We start from the raw sequence: 18618 nt of genomic DNA on the forward strand, positions 1-18618 counted from the left end.
CGAGCATCAAATAAAATATAAGCTTAATGGGGGAAAAAACAGGATTATATTGCTTATATTTCTTCAACCAGCCACACTCCTTAACGTTTTTTTGTTTTTTTGTAAGGATAATAATAAAGTGACGCATTCCCTAACTCATTATCCTTATTAAAACAGACATACAAGTACACACACACAATCACAACAGAGTCAAGAACCACAACAGTCAGATTTCTTAGTAAAAATAATTCATTTCAGGACAACATATAAATAATTGTTGAATCACACAATACAGATATCTTGATATGAATAAATACTTAACAAATAAAACCAGGCTTTTTTTTCATACAATACCCTATTGTCAAAAGAAACTTCCAAACCATTTGCATTTGTTTTGTTACACTTTCTGCTCGTAAGCCGATGCTTTCTTCCACTGGTGGAATGTCCCTACGCAAAGTCAGAGTACCATTCCTAAATGCCTCAGCAGCTTAGACAAATCATGTGCAATTTATATGATCTCCACCCAGGCAAAAAGAAAAATCAGCCGGAGCCCCAAAACGCCGTTAAGGGGTCCTGATGAGCCGACCACTAATTGGCCTTTCATTGATTAAGGTTCGTCTAGAGGTGATTAAAGCACACAGAGATCTACGCACAGGCCGTCAGCGTGTGGGCCGGCCTGACAGCTTTAGATACAGTTGAATGAAAAGGCAGACCGAGAGCCTGTTAGTCATTTCTAACTAAAGCCACAGATGGACATCTACAGCAGAGTAGGTGTTTCGGCGTAGGTCTGAGGGGAATAACTGCTGCAGCTGATATCGCATGAGAGTTTGATTAACATTGTATGCTTGAGGTTATCTATTAAGATAAATACTTCTCCTCATTTGAATGAAACGCGCTCGTGGAAAGAGTGTCCGTTTTGTGGAGTCGCAAGCGAGAGATCTTGATGAGCTTTTTGACACGCGGTTACACAGAAGTGAAGATGTCTATCTGTGGCACTTCAGCTAGTCCAGAATAACCCAGGCTGGCCGTTTTAAGGAGGTAACAACAACTGTTTTGGCAACTGATGGCACATTTTTATTTTTTTTTTCTTCTTGTTTTTGTCTTTTGGTCAAAACAAAACCAAATATATCAAAATACATAAAAAATAAAACAAAATAAAAAAAACAACAACAAAAGAAATAAAAATGTCAGTTCTTTTTTTCTTTTTATTTCCTGTTGTTTATTCCAGACGCACGTGTCGGTGCGTTTTGTGTTTTATGTTAAAAGATGAGGCATCGGGTTGGAAGGTCCTAACATATGAACTAAGTTCCATATTCACAAAAGCATTTTAAAGGTGGAGGCGCTGATCGACACCATCGATCAGGCCCCCTATGGTCCATAACATTTTTTAACTATTTAAAAGGCAAAAACTTATCGAGGATCAGCCTCAATAGTGTGCTGTTGCAGGAACGGCACAAAAACACATTCAGATCAACAAGGTTTGCCAAGGCAGGCAACGGGATTGCTCTCTGAAGGTTGGAAATTTCACCCTGGCACACTGAGCGGAGTTCAGCAGAGAGGAACGCAACTCTTTGCAGGATTTGTTTGCCTACACTTCACCTTCGGCTTGGGTGAGCGACGGGGGTTGGGGCATATAATCTCACAGAGCTGTGTTTGGATGTGCAAGTGTGTGTATGTGGTGGACAGGTGGGGAGTTATCCAATCTGAGGCGCCTTCATGCTTTCATAAAGGTCTTTCTCTTGTGAACAATCTCATTCTGACACGACCGGTTCTTCTGCATTTGTGTGTGCATGTCTCGTATGCGTTTTTAGGTGCTTAGGTTGCAAGTAAACATGAAAACAATGTCCAAGGCAACAGATCTGTTTTGAAGAAAAGGGGAACTTAAAGAGGATAGAAAAAAGGGAGTCCTGTCTCTACTGTGTTCTCTGCCGTCTGACACCAGCATGTTGGCTACAATGGAGAGGCTTGTGTTTCTGTACATGTAGCACCAAAACTAGCAGGGGCCAGCCCTGTCTGTCTCGCACTGTTTAGTCACATACGTTTCTTTTAGCTTTCCGCATGCAGCTATGCAATTTTACTCAGATAAGTGGCAACGATTTAGGGCGATTTGCTTGAAAATGTAAACTTGCATTGCCACTGGCAGATCAATGGAATAAATTATTGTTTCGTAGAGTCTCATTTGGCACGTCTTTGTTAATAGAGAGGACATAAATAAAAGATTTTAAGCCCAAAAAAATAAATGCTGACTATAATTAATTCCAAACGTGTGACTTGCTTGCTTTGGCTCAGTTTGCCTCACTTCTGCTCACTACTTCCACAGATTTGTCATTGGGCTTGCCACACCACTGCATCTCTCACTCCTCAGAGCTAATGCTAGACAGACAGGCAGACAGATACACAGATGGGTTAAGACATACAGACAGACGGGGTAAAAATCCTTGGCTGTGGTCTATAAAGCAATGTCAGATGCTTCTTGTTATGCCAATATACAATCATTTTGTCCGGCACGATTCCTTACGTACCTCTAAATACAGACTGTACACAGGAGTCAGGCCAGTTGCTCTGACATGTAGCCACACCTCTAACCGTGTAAGAGCACACGGCGAATCAGATGATCATAATTGCACAGAGAGGTATTCTGGAGGCCATGTCTACTGCAAACACACACACACACACACACTCACTCACCGCATCCCCCCATGTGCACACACTCTCTCTTCACATTCGACATAAGGGGGTTTGATTTTCAGGCCATAAGGTTACTAGTTAGTCACTAGCTACTTAGTTAGTTGGTTAGTTAGTATCAGAGGTGCATTGACTGGCATGGGGAGCCCGCTGCAGGGCGGTGGCTCTAGCGTGCTACCGATGTGTCGTCATCGTCGCCATGTGCCGCATGTGATCAGCCACGGTAGATCTGTTTGAAGTGGTCACACTCGTTGCAGTAGCCCTGTTTCTCTTGGTTGGCATAGTGGTCGCAGCCTTGTGTCCGACACCTCTGCTTCGACTTTTCTTTGGGCGCCTGCGCCCGCCTGCCTGCTTCTCGTCCCTGGCCGCGCGTGTGGCACTCCGGGCAGAGGTCTGTGCAACCCGGCGACACGTTGCTGCAGCCACTCCGCCGGCACTGAGTCTGGGTCTGGGATTGCTGCGAAGATCTGGGTTTAGCTGCTCGGTCACGCTTTTTTATTATTTTTTTTAAGAAGACACAAGGGAGAGAATAAAGAGAGAAAAAAAAATAGTCAACTAACTGTGACGGAGGATAAAGATAGAACAAGAGAACCAAATATGGCATGCAACATAGACCAAGCAAAAAGCAGTTTAAGATGATGTGGCAGAAACCTACCAGAGGTGGGGAGTAAGGGGTCCGATGTGCCACTTGGTTGAGACGTGCACTCTGCTCTTTGACGTAGCACTTATCACAGTAGCCCTCCAGCATTGCCTTGCCAGCTGAGCCACATCCAGACCCACGACACCGTGTGGCATTCTGGAAGCCTGCCTCCAAACCATGCCTGCTCTGGACCGGGGCAGGCGGAGGAGTCAGGTCTGGATCACACAGGGGCAAACAGAAGCAATATGCCATAAGCAAATATTTACAAGAACTCTGATAAGACATTGTTCACATCTGAAAAACACTGTCAGTCTATAGGTGTTATCACTTACGGTGGTTGGTCTGATAGTCTACATAGCAAATAGTGCAGAAACCCAGTTTCTCTGGTGTCCCAAAGAACTGGCAGCCAGATCTTTTACACGGCCGGGCCAGGGGGGCCTGCCAGGCTGACGTGTGTCCTGGGGTTAGCGTGAGGCATGGCTGCTCAGTGTCTCTGGCCTGGCTCCAAGCAGAAGCCTCAGTCCTGGGGTTACTCTGCTGTGGCTCTCCCCTCTCTGGAGCCTGCTGTCTCTGCATGCAGGGAGGGCACAGGCCGTTGAATATCCTGAACGCCTCCTGTCTGCACATGCTGCATCGCTCTGTCTCTGTCTCGCAGCCCCCCCACTGGGTCCAGCCAGAGCCTGGAGCCGGGTGGGGAACAACAGGCACCCCATTTGGGCCGGGCAGTCCTGTAGCAACCGTTCCAGCCCCAGGGGGTCCATGGTTCTGCCTGGAGTTGAAGCAGCGCTCACAAAGTCCATCGTGCTCCACACTGAGGGTAAAGAGGCAGCCAGGTGTTTTGCACTTCATGGCATGAGTTTCACTGTAAAGACTGAGGCTGGGAGCAGTGGGTGGGGCTGAGCGGGGACTGGACAAGACCACCCCTCTCCCAGAGGAAGAGCACGGTGGGCTACTGCTCCGAGCCCCTCTGGAGCTCACCTCCGCCTCTGATCCTCCCATCACTCCCAGCCCTCCCTGTACACCTGCTCCCTTGGTCTGAACCACCCCTTCTATCCTCGCCCCTCCTCCTGTGGTGGCCTGTCGCTTCTCAAAGCATTCGTGGCAATGAGGCTGCGTGTCCACGGAGACATAGAAGGTGCATCGCGGTGTAGCACAACGGATCTCAATGAGGGAGAGTTGGGAGACGGAGAACGGTGGTGGGCGCTGCGGCTGGGCGGCCCAGGCTTGCTCCTTGTCCTCCTGCCAGCGCTGATACTCATGGTTGACAAGCTGTAGGTAGTCCTCCATCAGGTTCATGTCTTCAGGAAGGTTGCCCTCGTCCAGCCTAAGAACAGACGCACACAATGATAAGAAGTACTATTCGCAATAGTATAACTAAGATACTATCATACTATCATTTTAAGGAATAGATTTTAAATTCTATAAATACCGTGCAGCTTTCATGATCCATGTGGTGTCGTGTCCCAAGCCGATGACGGGGATCTCTATAATGTGCAGGTAGTCATTGAGAAGCCGCTCTTTCTGAGGCTGCTCCTTCTCCATTAGGAAGTGCACCTTCAGCTCCTCGAAGCCCACTCGTTTTGGGTTGATCAGTGGAACCGCTCGGATCTCTGGAGCATCAATTCAGACAAAGACATTAGATGGGGGACAAAAAAAAAAAACAAAAAACTCCACACACACACATTGTTTCTTTATCTACTTTCCACGTTGGCTCTTCTTTCTCTTTCCTACCTGGGCCGCTGTCTTTGACGGTGATGAGGGGTGCGAAGTGCTGGGAGTCGTAGCCAAGCACTATTGGGTATTTGTAGCAATCTGCCGGTTTCCATTGTAGAGGCAGATAAATCCCACCCACATTCAGAGGAGAGATGGAGGAGCCAGACTTCATACTTCTGACCACCTGGTCTGTTGAATAAAAACAAAAAAACCTTAGTAGTTAGAACCGAACTAACAACAGCTCTGACCACTAATAAATTATATTTTAAGATATACTGAATACAATTATTAAACCTGGCAGGGGCAGAGAAAACCTAAATGTCTGAATGTCTCTTGGAATGAGTATGGCTCACCTTTGAATACTAAGAAATAGTTTGTGCATTTTTATTCTCTACATAAGTCTAAATTCACAATACTAAATACCCCACTAAAATAGAAAACAGAAATCTAACACTGTGAAGACTAACCAGCAGAAAGTCTTTAAAGTCTAACAAACGCTCTCTACCTGCAATGACGATGATGGGCCTGCGGAGAATGTTGGAGAGGATGAAGATGTGGATCTCCTCCAGGGAGTCAAACTGGAGGCCGTTGCTACTCGAGACCGGAGATGCCATCTTTACAATTTTATCCCACTCCTCCTCCCAATTCTGAGACACATACAAATAATTGGGATAAAAAAGGGACAAGTTGTGCACACTAAAATGATGAATTACAGTTGTAAATGATAGCATGACAACCCACACTCTGAACTCCAGCTTTCCCGTTCTAACCTAAATATTATCGTAAATCAAGTCTGATATAGCGTGACTTTTAGTGGGGTCTTTATACCATGGTGGTGTATCTGAGTCCGGTCTGCGTGAACTCCTGGGACTGCAGCAGCTCTGCCTGGAAGCGAGCTTTAAAAACAGTGGTGTCCGTCTCTTTCAGGACCCCGTGGAGAGCCTTCCGGAGCACCAGGTCTGTATCCTGAACACCAAGCATGTACTGAGAAGCGGCATGAAGCAGACAGTTCCCATCTCCTACAGACACACAAAAAGCAAACAGTTAATGGCTGCACACGGGCCACAAAGTTCTAAAACCGTCCACATCACATACATGTACAAATACTTTGCGCACAGAGCGGACAAGCGCTGTGCGTGCTCACTAATGTGTAACCAAAGTATGGGGATTTCCAAGCTGTTAGGCCAATCTACACGCTATCTAGTTCACATATTATAGCAAGATCCTCATTTGTCTAAAAACAGACATACTCTGCAGACAGGGCTTCATTGTCAGACATGAAGCCTTTAACTAGCATTTATACTTTTGAAAATTACAATTATTTCCTATTAAAATTGAATAAAGACAACTTTTGTTTCTCTTTAATGTCAAAGAGATGTCTTCTAAAGTTTTTAAACAGCCGAAGGAAACAAAGTGTTGCTCAAAAGAAGAGTGTGTAAAAGTGTAAGCTGTTAAAAGACCTGGAATTTTATTTTGTCTCCTTTGGCAGCGCTGGGTCTTTTTCTCATTGTGAAACAGGAGAGGCTGTATTTGTCAATGTGTGCAGCTCTTCAAAAAAAACCCTGTTGTCACACTAAACACAGGAATTTCCCTTCGCTAACTTCTGTTTTTTTTTTTGGGCTCACATGTATGTGTGTGTGCTTGATCCCTGGTATGATCCCAACTCATCAATGCTACTCGGCAGGTCCTGTACTTTCCACAGAGGCGCGACTTTGACGAGAAGGAATGTTAGTGTTTTAACCACTGTTATCATGGGCCGGTGAAGGCGAAAATTAATGGGCAACGAGATAACAAGAGCCCTCACGTGTACAAACACAAAAGAAAAGTGCAGTTGCTGCAATGTGTAGAGTCTGCCTACTTCTTGTGCAAACATTTATATCCAGAAGAAGGTGAAATACATAGTGAATTTCCTGATTTAGTTCATGTACAAGATGTAAACCCTGTACAAAAAAAAATATCAGTTTTTTTCTTTTTTTTAAAAAATGGCTGGCCTTCACAACAAAGATTCTAAAAATACATCTTTCCTTGAGGGGTGTTGTAGGCCAAGCTGTGAAAAGATTTCTAAAATTAACATTTTTTCCTGCGTTATGAGATGACTGTAATATGCGATACACTTCTTTTCATTCGACTGGAAGAACATGCCACCGAATTTGAAGAGGAAAATAAAAAAATTTTAAAAAAAACCATCCACTTCCCTTTCCAGACTAAAAAGCTGTTGTTGTGTTTCGGTGCTCTTGCATCACTCATCAAAAACATACAGTGCACAGCTCTCTCATGAAAAAAGTACAAAAAAAAAAGACATTCTGAACAAAAATGCATGCAGATGCAAACACGCGAGAATTGACTCACATGTTCTAATGCAGACTAACTTCCTTTTATGCAAAAAAAAACAAAAAATAAAACTTTTTGACCATAAATCAAGCCAGCGGTCAAAGACTAAACAAGAAAGACAGTCAGCCAGTCGGTCCCATCAGTCTAAATATAGAGACTTCCTCTGTGAAAATCTGAGGCACTTCCTGAAAACCCACGAGCCCAGGACCAAACCTAACCTTATTTTGTTGCCATCCAGGTGACGGCACGGCTTAAATGTGTTGTGTGTCTAATGGAGCTCCGGGTTTGTGTCACATAGCATCAAACTTCTCACTTTCGGACGGACCACACAGTGACTTTCTGCACTTAAAGGTACTCACCGCAACGGCATGAAAACCAGTCAAAACAAAATCCACACCACCTTTCTCATAACCGATGGTTAATGTGGCCTTAAATTAAAAATTGGTACGCAAAATCTGTGACCAGATGCAAGCTATTAAATGTTTTTGTTTACCTACAGAAACAGCCGAAGTGACTGATTTAGGTCAGGAATGGAGGCGTCCATTTAGGAACAAGAAGTCTGATTATTTTATGTATTAGTATATATTTATGCTCTGATTTGTTGAGTAAAGTATGCTGGCAATAGTGCTTTGTTTACATTGAGTGTGTACCCACGTTTCAGAATTGCATATCTATATATTTGGGAAACTAGTGTAGTAAATTCTTTCAAACTGCACCATCTGATAGAATTGAGAATAAACTTTTTGTGTCTGATTTTATAGTTTGCAATGAGCTCCTTTAAAATAGGTACAATTTAAGTCAAAATAATACGGTAAAACAAAGTGCCTAATTTAGATGAAATACATCCAAATACAACGCCGCAGAAGCCATCTTTGTTACTGCAGAACGCGGAGCCAGTTCGTCATATCTGAACCAATCCGGTGTGAGGCGGACACGCGACACACATGGGATGGTGTTTGGGAAAAACCCTCAGACATTTTAAAGTAAAGTGGAGACAAACTAAAATGTAATGACACAGGGGGAGACAAGAAAATGGGTATGGCGTTGCCGTTTTAATTGTAGCCGAGGCTTTTTATTTGTTTTATTTATGTTGGGTAATTCTCTTTATTAGTCTTAAAACCTCTGGAGGTTTGAGTCTTTAGTAAACTCACACAGGCTGAGAAAAAGACTGCGGAAGCAAATTAAAAGTCCCAGACGACGTTGGACGTTCCCTGATGGTCTTATTCTCCGTCATGTTCTCTCTCTGTATGTATGTCTGCTGAGGTCCAGTGACTCAGCAACAGTCAGTTCTCTCTGAGTATGTGTGTGTGTGTGTGTGTGTTGTACGTCCTCTGCTCAAAGTCATGTCTGGGTCCTTCAGAGTTAGACGGTCCAGTTCCACATTCTGTCTCATCTCTATGACATCAACTTCACAAGCCAGGAAATTCCTTTCAGGTTACTGGCAGCTGAAGTCAGACTAGTTTGTCATCAATTAAAGGGTCTTTCTTGAAGAGGAACTGTGCACTAATGAAAGCTGCGGTGACTCATTCAGTTATTACCAACTTCAAAACTGACAGGGACCCTTAGGACATAGCACAAACCATCCAGTAAGTTCCTCTCCCGTCCAGTAAATGCACAATGTAAATTCTCAAATGAGGGTCAAGTAGGAATTTCTCAAAGACAGAAAACATTTCCTCTGGAAAACCACATGTTTAGGTCAAACTTGTAGTTCAGATTGATTTCCACTTCCTCCTTCTGTTGTGAGTGCAGTAGCTGATGATTCCCTTCGAGGACTGTTTTTTCCCCTAACCTAAAATAGATCCGGCGTACATGCCAGATGTGCGAGAGTTAAACTACAGAAACAACATGTGACTGAGGCATGGACCTGAGTCAGGCAGGTGTGGGTAAACTTATGGGATGTTTTGACATTCACGCTTCTTACGCACACCTTGAAGAAAAAGAAAATAGGTGACACCCACTGTAGCTGTAAATGAAAACAGTGGAAATACTTGGCCCTAAAGCATGAGCAACAGTCAACAGCGGCGCTGTAAGTGACGCCAGTGAAGTTTCCGGCATAAAGCTATGTTCAAAAAAGCTTGGACCCCCGTGTGAACGTTCGTCTGCGCTGGGATGTTCCCGAGTTGCAACATAAACGTAACAGAAAACATGACTTCGCAGCAGTGGGCTGCCTGAAAATCTATCAAGCGGCTCGATAAAACCAACAAGTCGGCTAAATGAGTCTATATGAAAGCGGAACCCGTGTGCCCTGATTGTTGTCACTTACAGTAACCCTGCTTCTGAGTAATGACATCTCAGAACATACATATCAAATTCATTTGACTCACAAAGTTTCTGTAATAGAAAATGAAACTAAAGCAACGACCGTGCTCGGCAGGGAGCAATAAAGATAGCTACATGTTCCTAAAAGCGAGAGGACAAAGTTTTAAATCAACTAAACCAATCTGCTGAAACGTTCCTGTGACTCAGTTTCCTCATTCGGCCCAAAAATACAACTGACCTTAGGCGTTTTAATAAAATACCCCCAACTAAAATGGAAACTACAGGCATCAGGTTTACTAAGAACTTCCCATTCCAGCACATTTCTTCATATCAGTTTAGTGTTGCTTACCATTGGTGCGCAACGGCACCATCTTCTTCAGTTCGCGGCACCAGTTGAGCTTCTTCTCCTGCTCCAACGAGGCCTGCATCCCTCGGTCCAGGATGGCGGCCTGCACGACCTCCCTGAAGGCCTGGGGGAAGTGGTTCATGGCGATCATCTCCAGCGTGTGGCGGTGCATTCCCCGCAGGTGGTGCATGAGGTCCCCCCTGGTGGCGGGCTTCACCACGTCGTTGGGCACTCGCTGGCGGATCTTCACGGCTTTCAGCAGGTTGGAGACGAACAGGAACTTGGGGAGGAAGTTCTGACCCTGCGACATGGCGGACGAGTGGCCGGGGAGATGGAAGGAGGGGAGAGGAAGAGGAACGAGGAGGAGGAGGCTTCGGCCGACGACACTCGAACGATGAGGAAACTGGACAGAGAAAAAGGGGAGAGAAGCTGTTATTACATAGCAAAACGGTGGAGCTGTTGGGAAATTTTTCGCGGAGATTCCCCTTCCTTGTTAATTGCGACTTGAGACAACCTAGTTTACAGTTTGCTCGGGAAACCACCCCGAAGGGATGAATATTTTACTGCCGACATGTTTGGTGCTTTCTCACAGGAGCTTCTGCTCATTCAAACTAAATGAAACGCAGAAAGAATGCTTTGTATTCTTGCTTTCCTCCCCCCACTCCTTTCATTTTGATGGTTTCTTGGAGTTTTCAACCCCAACAGGCCGTCCCGCTGAGCTCAAACTCTTCCAACAATAAACCGGTGTTTTCCAGACTTTCACTGGCTACCCAGGCTGCTAGGAAGGTCACGAGTCCTCCTAACCAGCTGTCGGCCTGGATCAGATCTTCCTTTAAAAAGGCAAATTTCAGAGCTTTAGCACAGATCCAACCGAGTTCTTCACGTAGGAGAGAGATGAACCCCACCAAAAAATGTGACGCTAACTTGTAACGCTTTTCAACATAAAAACAAAAGGTGCAGAGAAGAAGCGCGGAACAATGGTTGAGCTTCAGCAGTTTTAAAAGAACATATCAGCCAAAACAGGAAGTCAAAAAGTAATGGTCAGCAAGCGAAGCATGGAAGTTTGCTGACTTTTTAACTTCAACCAGGCCCCCTCATGTCATATGGACTGTTTATGAGCTGACAATGAGTCAGAGGATACGGCTAAAGTTCACACACACAACCACCTGAAAGCTGAGCTTAAAGTGGCCTCTGTGTGTGTGTGTGTGTGTGTGTGTGTGTGTGTGTGTGAGTGTTTTACTCCCCAAACAGGAGCAGCAGGTGCAACAACAGACTAGGCCATGCTAAAGAGCCAGCTAGTCACTCAGAGACATAAGGGACCAAGAAAAAACAAAAAAATAATAATAAAAAAGAAAAAACCCAGGCACCTGGGTGTCAGGGAGCATGTTGGACCATTAGTGTGGCGCGTTTCCACAGCAGGTAGCGCCTCAGACTCGGACGCATTGCTTTAGGATGGCGGGCTACACGCACAAAAAGAGAAGAAAAAACACAACAACAACAGGAGACTTTGCTGACGTTCAAGGCTTACGTAATTGCAATGACAGCTACCTTTAAGACAATGTAGCGCTCCCCGTTCGCGTTTCACGCGGCGTGTGCTGGCGCGGCGGAGACATTTGTCCGTTTAAACGCCTCGCTGCCGCTCGAGGGTGACGTCTTTGTAAACAATGGCTGTCAAAGCCACCGTCGTGAGCGAGGCTTCCTCCTCCATGTCCCCCCAGAAACACACGACCGTGCACTGTACTCCGGGCCCCGAGATAGAAAAAAAAGGGGAGAAAAAAAAGAAAAGAAAAAAAAAAAAAAACGAGCCCGCGTTCCGCCAAGTCTCGCCCCTACTCGGCGGGGAACGTCGTCCGCATGGAGAGGCAGAGGAAGGCAGGACTGCTGTCTTACCTGTGTTATATGTCGGGGGAGGAGGAGGAGGGGGGGTAGTAACAAAGCCTCCCGGATGCTCAGGCTAGTCCTCTCTCAGCCACTTCACTCAGCCTCACCGCAGCGGTTCTCGGCGCCATTCAACCTTCCGTTTCCTCCGGTAATATCGCATCTATGTCGGAGCCCTGGCAAGCTCGCGAAGCCTTTCCGAAACACCAGACCCGTCCGCCTGAGCTAGTTTTCTTTCTTTCTTTCTTCTTCTTCTTCTTCTTCTTCTAAAAAAAAAAAAAAAAAAAAAGAAAAAAAAAACTCCAAGTCAAGGGGATTTCCACACGGGGACTTTCCGTCCACCCATTTTCCTCCCTCTCTTTCAGTCACATTCTGAGGTGCAGTGGCGGCGCGCTGCCGCTAGGGGGGCCCCTGCCTGTCTGAGTCAACGCAGAGGAGCACATCCCACCTACTGAGCACAAAGGAGCGTCACCGAGCAATCAGACAGGTCGCGTCATACTCTATTTCATGAGACAGCCTTAGAAATAAATCATTAACCCCCAGAATTGACTCAGAAAAAGGAAAGGGAAACTTGCTGCTCGGTGACTTGCTGACTGCATGCAAAGTGCGTTTATCTGAACGCTGTTTGACTCCAGCTTTTGCAATGATGATGCTGTTCTGACTCTTAGGAAAACGTTCATTTCTAAAAGAAAGGCAAATATAGGCTTCCTGCTGTCATGCAAGACCAAAAGGAGTAACTTTACTTACCCCTCTCCAGGGGCACAGTTTTATATGCACAATATGTTGATGATTATGAATTTTTAAAAAGGAAAGGACAAGCCTTTAAGACATAATAGCTGTTTTTTTTACATGTGGATCATCTATGATAAAAAATAACCACTAAATATGCATCCTTCATCACCAAAAGTCTTCCGCATAAATCAGCAGAGTCAGGTTTTGTTGCCAACAATTACGAGTCATTTGTTTACATTCGAACATTGACGAGTTCACGCAATGGATATGAAGTCGGTAAAATAATCCCCGGATGTAAACTGGCGTCAGAGGGAGAACGATGGGAGAACGATGGAATCAGAGACGGCAGGTCAAAAGACAAAAGGTGAAGTTCTTCTGAAAATAAACGGCGACTTAAAGCTGTGAGGATGAGCGTGGACAGAAGCAGGGTCTTTCAGGAGGAGGAAATCAAGCAATGAAGAGCGTTAAACTGGCGCTAGGATCATACGCAAAAGAGCTGTGCCGAGATTTTCCTGGATACTCCATTTATTCTCTAACGAGAGAATCTCTGTAACTGACCATAACAGGTCACTAAATTTAGCCGTAAACACAGAATATTTGCCGGTTTTCTAACACAATTTTTACAAAAACCGTGACGCGTTTAAGTTGCATTAATCCTCAGTCGTTTAATGATGTAGAAACTGTGTTCGAGGCACAACAGTTCAAACCATAAACACTACAGAAATTGCGTATTCTGACAGCTGTTGTGGCTTTGATGAGCTGAGCGGTGCCAGCACTGTTCTCACTTAGTAAGATCGACTTTAAAACAAGAAGCCAATGTAGGCCTACATCAAAAGATGATTCCCTAACTCCTGCGTTTTGAAACATTTCAGACAGCCTATGTCTGACAGCTTCGTAAAACTGAAACTCTGTTACGTTTGTTGGTTTTGGGTCTCACCTCAAGATTATCAGTGGCCCCCATCTAGCCACCCCTTTGAAAACTTTCCCGATTAGTTAATAACAGAATTGTAAGTAACATGTTCTATGCACATTAAAGTGCAGTTTCACCTAACCTTTATCCTGCATGTTGTGGTGTGCACCCCCCCCACACACACACACACACAGACACACACCTGTACTGATAAGGCACTAAAAATAAACCTGCAGCCAGCTGCGAAACGTACATCTAACAAACACCTAACGTCTCATTTTGAACAAGATTTCAAGTGGTGGAAAACATTCCGCTGTTATTTACGCCTACTGCCAGCTTTATTCTCTAAAAAAACCACTTAAACCACCACGACAAAGGCAAAAAAGGGAATTTCTTAAATAGAATCCCACCTAAATTTGAAACAAATATGTTTTGTTTTTTTAATCTTTGTTCATTTGAAGCAAACAGTTCCCACAAACTCTAGCCGTGCACATTTATTTTTGATGTTTTTGGTTGGCTTAAATGCGTTGTTCTATAAAACATAAAGGTCTTTACTTGCAAATATTAAAAGACACGCAGTGTAGTTGGTCTGAAGGTGCCATGTGTGTTTTATTCTTCATCGCACCTTTTGGTAATGCTGGTTTAGATGCTCGGCTCCACCAACGGTCTCGCTGCGGTCTACTAGCCTCCAAGCTACCGTGCTTTTTGTTCCAGTTCTGAGATTTGGCTTTGTGATGACATTAACGAGAAATTGAAAGACCCAAATGTAAAAACTACTACCAGCCTGAATGTAAATGTTGGGTGCGATGATAAACGAAACACAGTCCCTGTGGTTCACCTGTGTCACATTTCACAATTTACTCAGCATTCTTATGCAAGAAAGCTGCGTATCGTTTGTCACATTAAAACGACCACGTTCCTGACCACTTTTAAATCAGCTAAGTCAGGTTACAAAGGTGGGGTCATAAAACTCTAAATGATGTCCAGAAATTAAATTTAACTACACAAATGTCAATAGCATATTTTACCCAAATTGTTATATGAATCAAAATAAGATATAGAAAAAATATGATGTTCAGGGATTTTATAGATCATATATCCTTATGACTGAGAATAAACTACAGGATGAATCGAAGCAACATTGCATTTCAGGAGAAGTATAATCCAGTCAAGATTACAGTCTAATGATCTAATTTAAACATGCCTGAATCTATAATATACAGGTACAAAAAGTTGTGGTTGACTTACCTGTGATGTGACTTAGAGCTGAAATTTAGTGTTATATCTTCACTGTGGATAACTGTCCCAAGTGAAATCTCAAGTCTTTTCTACCTGTTATCATTTTATCCTGCCAGACTCCCCCGTGCTGATTCATCGCTCTGTTTCCCTTTTCCTTTCTCTTCCCTGTGGAAAGGCTCCTAGTTCCTTGTTCTGCTGGTGAAGCACTGGAAACCACAGCTCAGTTTCCTACCTACCTACCTAAAGCAAGGAACAGAAACCTAAAAAATCACCTGACGTACGTCCACAAAGAATGAGCTCATGCCCCGTGCCTTTTAAAGCTAGTCTGAGATTTGATGTCTGAGCACATTTTGTGAAACAAAGATAAATACCCACCCTTGACACACCCTGAGCAGAGCGGAGTTTATTGGATGCCGCGTTTGTGGTTATTAAAGACAGATATTTTTCTGAACTTTCCCAGAGGCTCGTCCTGAGGTCACATGCTGACTGAGTCACACACTGGACTGATCGATACATAGAAAGCAAAAACAGGAGCACAGGCACAAGCAGATGGAAACCCCCCCAAAGGAGGCTCTGATCTGCTCAAGTCAGCACAGCTGATTTGTCACAGCAATTCATTTATTAATATTATTATTATTATTATTATTATTATTGCATGTGGTTAACTATACTCATAAAATAAGTCATGTGCTTTGTGTTTGACCTAAAGGTTCCTCAGGTACGGCACAGTACAAACCTTTTACTTTAGCTGTAACTTGAAACCATGAGATTTTTATTTTGTACTCATAATGAAGGCAATGACCTGAATACTTCTGCTTCCTTGTATCACAGCTTTAACTTCCTTCAGTCATCGAGCTGTTTAACAACACATTTTATGAGCTGTAACCACACATTGACCAGCTATATAACTGTAAAGATTTGGTGACTTTAATAACTAAGGCCATAAAAATAAATAAATAAAATGCTGACAAGGCCGCTGAAACACAAGACACTGAGAAAGGAGGAGCACATGAAGCAGGGAACATACCAGTATGACAAACTGAGGAATGACTGAAAGCATGAAAAATAAGTACTGAGGTAAGTGGGAATAAGGGATGTCATTAGTAACACTGGGAAACAAAACTGAACTCAGGCGATTGCGAAAGTAAAACAAAGTCAACACAAAAAGAATAAAACATGACACAAATAACCACAAAAAAAAACAACACTTTTTATGACATTTATGCTATATCTAATAATCGCCCACCACCGAAACGCAAATTTAGTGTAAATTTCTGGAAATAATCGACGCATGGACCACTAAAACACAAAAATGGCTACAAATAGCTAAAATAAATGGCTAAAGTTTGGTGTGGTAGTAGCCGGGAGTCAACCCAAACACATACTCATTCTGCAGGATCTTTGCTTAATTACCATTATGATCAACTGCAGGAGTCAACCATGTCTGTCTGTTAGCAAAATATCCCATGAACCACTGGACAATTGAATAAAATTGGCAGAAAGTAATCATTTGATGCACGTCTACGCATAAATAACTTTTAGGATCAACCCTGTTCAAGATGGCCATAACTCAGTCAGGTTTACAGATCTTGATTTAAACTTTAACCTGGTAGTAGCTGAGAGTCATTCACAACTTGTAGTCCGAGCGTGAGATCTTCCAATGTTGCATGAGACTGCACATATTTTTAAATTTAAAACGGCTACAACGCCATCATTTCTCAACAGAGGATGAACTTAGCGTCAAACTCTGCCATGAAAGGCTGCAGGCGGCCTTTAATGGAATATGTACTCCCTGTTTTGGCTCCTTTTTTTCAACAAACTACCAAAGATGTTCCTCTAACATCGTCAAAACTTGTCATTGACCCAGCTAAGCAGGTAAATAAGCACTTTTCTTTACCCATTGCTGACACCTTCAGTGTCAAAGACGAGATTTTTCTTTGAAGATTCTGAGAACTTGAGGGAAGAAGTGCCCACAACGGGCCTTAATGGAGTCACAAAGTTTAAAAACCTGCAAATGTTCGAAAAGTCCTTTGGGGCCGTTCATTGGACCAGCAGCGTTAGAGCCAGGAACTAAAGAGTAATTAAACAAACTCATGAAGGTTGGTTTTGTGCTGGGGACGCCTCAAGCCAAAATAAATACTCGAGCGAAGAAGAAAGCCACACCCTTCAGCACAGAGGTTCCCAAATGTGGGGTCAGGACCTCACTGTGGGTCAAATTAGGGTCCTCAGCTAATCTCCAGAAATCAAATGAAATGTCAAAAACATTATAAATGGCATATTCCTGCCGTAAATGTTAACAATAAGAATAGTCTCACTGTAAAGGCTGTTTGGATTGTCAACACGCCCTTGTTTAATAAAGTTATTAGCAAAGTTTGGATACTCAAACCAGCAGGATTTGGAGTCACGAGACTCTGCTGCAGTTATTCAGTGGGTCAAAAGGTGACACGTTTGGGAACCACTGCTTTAGCACAATGTCATGATGACCCAATGATCAGAGGGTTCTTTAGCTTTTCTGCAAAACGGACTACAGGAGGGTTTTCCTGCCTTTAGCAATGATATCTATGTGGCAAGAACGGAAATGCAGGATTGACCTGCAGCTGGTGTTTTAATCAAGTTAAGTTAAATCCCCAATAAGTTCAGAAAGAAAGGTCTGATAGTCTTTGACTAATCAAGGAAAATGGGGCGGGGGGGAGAAATGGTGACATTGACTGTACTTCCTGTTCAACAGTAAAGACTGTGCACTTTTTTGCTCGCAGCAAACAGAATACTTTAATAAACCAGCTGCAGTGACCTTCTTCCTCCGTTACCGAGCAGCTCTTGTCCCCATACCACCCAGTGCGGACATCGTTACATCCTCCTCCGGCGCTTCTCGTTCCACTCTCTTTGAAAGCAAACAGTTAAAGTGAATCTGTCACACACTCACAGAACGGTGACATGTTGGAATACAGGAACAGAGCAGCTTCCTCTTTAAGTTAATAATTACCAACATGACTGGAACTTCAACATGATGCTGATCATAAGCGTGTTGGCCATTCTTTCCAACACTGCGTCTGCTGGTAATCCAGGTAATTCACACGAATCTAGAACCCCGGTTAAAAAAACCTACCTATAAGTCCTCTGGAGTCATACGTCTCTTGTGTTCTGACAGTGTGGCCAGTCCCTCAGAGTGACTTCTGAACCCAGATCGTTCCATCGGAGCCCCAAAAGCCTCGGAGCCCCGTCCCAGTATGAGGTGGCAGAGGAGCGGGGAGAACCCTGGGGAGAACTGTGAAGAGGAACATCTCAGTGTTCTTCTGGTGCTTCTTCTCGGTGGAAAGCACCTCGGAGGCAGATCGAAACCAGCCCCCACAAAAGAATTACTTGACACAGCTTTGAGTAGGGAGGAGGAGGAAGAGGGGGGAAAGCTGTCTCTGACTTTACAACTGATTGTTACATTGTGGGTTTTGGGGGGACCACAACTAAAGAAGAAGGGAAAAAAAACTTTAAGCATGTTTAGTATTTTTTGAAATAAAAAGGAAACTGATGCTGAAAAGGTGAAGGATGGAGCATCAGAAGCCAAAACACTAATCAATCCTGACCTCTAGTGGCATCAAGACAAACTGTAACTAGAGAAGTTGCATTTCCTGCGAAAATGCAGTGTGAATGCTTCTTTTGCTGAATGATTTTGCTGAAAGCGGCTGAAGATATGCTGAACAGCTGAAGTTGATGCAAAAAGTGGAACAGAAGCTGATTTGTAGAAGATTTGCATAAGCTAGAAAAACAAAAGCTGAAAGAAGCAGAAATTAGTTTAAAAAGCTGAAATTAGTTGAAAGAAGCTGAAAATGAGAAGAGCAAAGCCGAAATTAGCTGAAAGAAGCAGAAACAACAAAAAGGAAAAAGCTGAAATGATCCTGAAAAAAAATTGTC

The 18618-nt window shown here is 43.7% G+C and overlaps 1 protein-coding gene across 6 annotated transcripts; it reads right to left on the reverse strand.

Annotated features, from left to right (window-relative positions):
• Nucleotides 1-210: 210 nt before the first annotated feature.
• On the reverse strand, nucleotides 211-17946 carry tnfaip3 (tumor necrosis factor, alpha-induced protein 3). 6 transcript variants are annotated; one of them, XM_037973605.1, is made up of 11 exons: nucleotides 14722-15028; nucleotides 11844-12097; nucleotides 11321-11413; nucleotides 9957-10356; nucleotides 5846-6036; nucleotides 5523-5664; nucleotides 5036-5206; nucleotides 4734-4914; nucleotides 3637-4628; nucleotides 3320-3519; nucleotides 211-3154 (listed from the first exon to the last, which is right to left on the reverse strand). In XM_037973605.1, the coding sequence occupies exons 3-11, from the start codon at nucleotides 11336-11338 to the stop codon at nucleotides 2879-2881; spliced, it is 2571 nt and encodes an 856-aa protein (XP_037829533.1). In that variant the 5' UTR covers nucleotides 11339-11413; nucleotides 11844-12097; nucleotides 14722-15028; the 3' UTR covers nucleotides 211-2878. The 6 variants fall into 6 exon arrangements, with proteins under 6 accessions (XP_037829533.1, XP_017287859.1, XP_017287842.1 ...); XM_017432370.3 differs by lacking the exon at nucleotides 11321-11413 and having other exon boundaries at nucleotides 14722-15027; XM_017432353.3 differs by lacking the exons at nucleotides 11844-12097; nucleotides 14722-15028 and adding an exon at nucleotides 11502-11768.
• Between the last annotated feature and the right edge of the window lie 672 nt (nucleotides 17947-18618).

The sequence above is a fragment of the Kryptolebias marmoratus genome, linkage group LG22, assembly GCF_001649575.2.
Source record: "Kryptolebias marmoratus isolate JLee-2015 linkage group LG22, ASM164957v2, whole genome shotgun sequence".
In the NCBI taxonomy this organism is placed as follows: Eukaryota; Metazoa; Chordata; class Actinopteri; order Cyprinodontiformes; family Rivulidae; genus Kryptolebias; species Kryptolebias marmoratus.

What these genes read in the sequence shown, in the direction of transcription:
- tnfaip3 (XM_037973605.1), bottom strand. An exon ending in GGTGCCGTTGCGCACCAATG is followed by an intron (nt 6,037 to 9,956) that starts GTAAGCAACACT and finishes GTGTGTCTGTAG; the next exon opens with GAGATGGGAACTGTCTGCTT. An exon ending in TGGATCATGAAAGCTGCACG is followed by an intron (nt 4,629 to 4,733) that starts GTATTTATAGAA and finishes GTCTGTTCTTAG; the next exon opens with GCTGGACGAGGGCAACCTTC.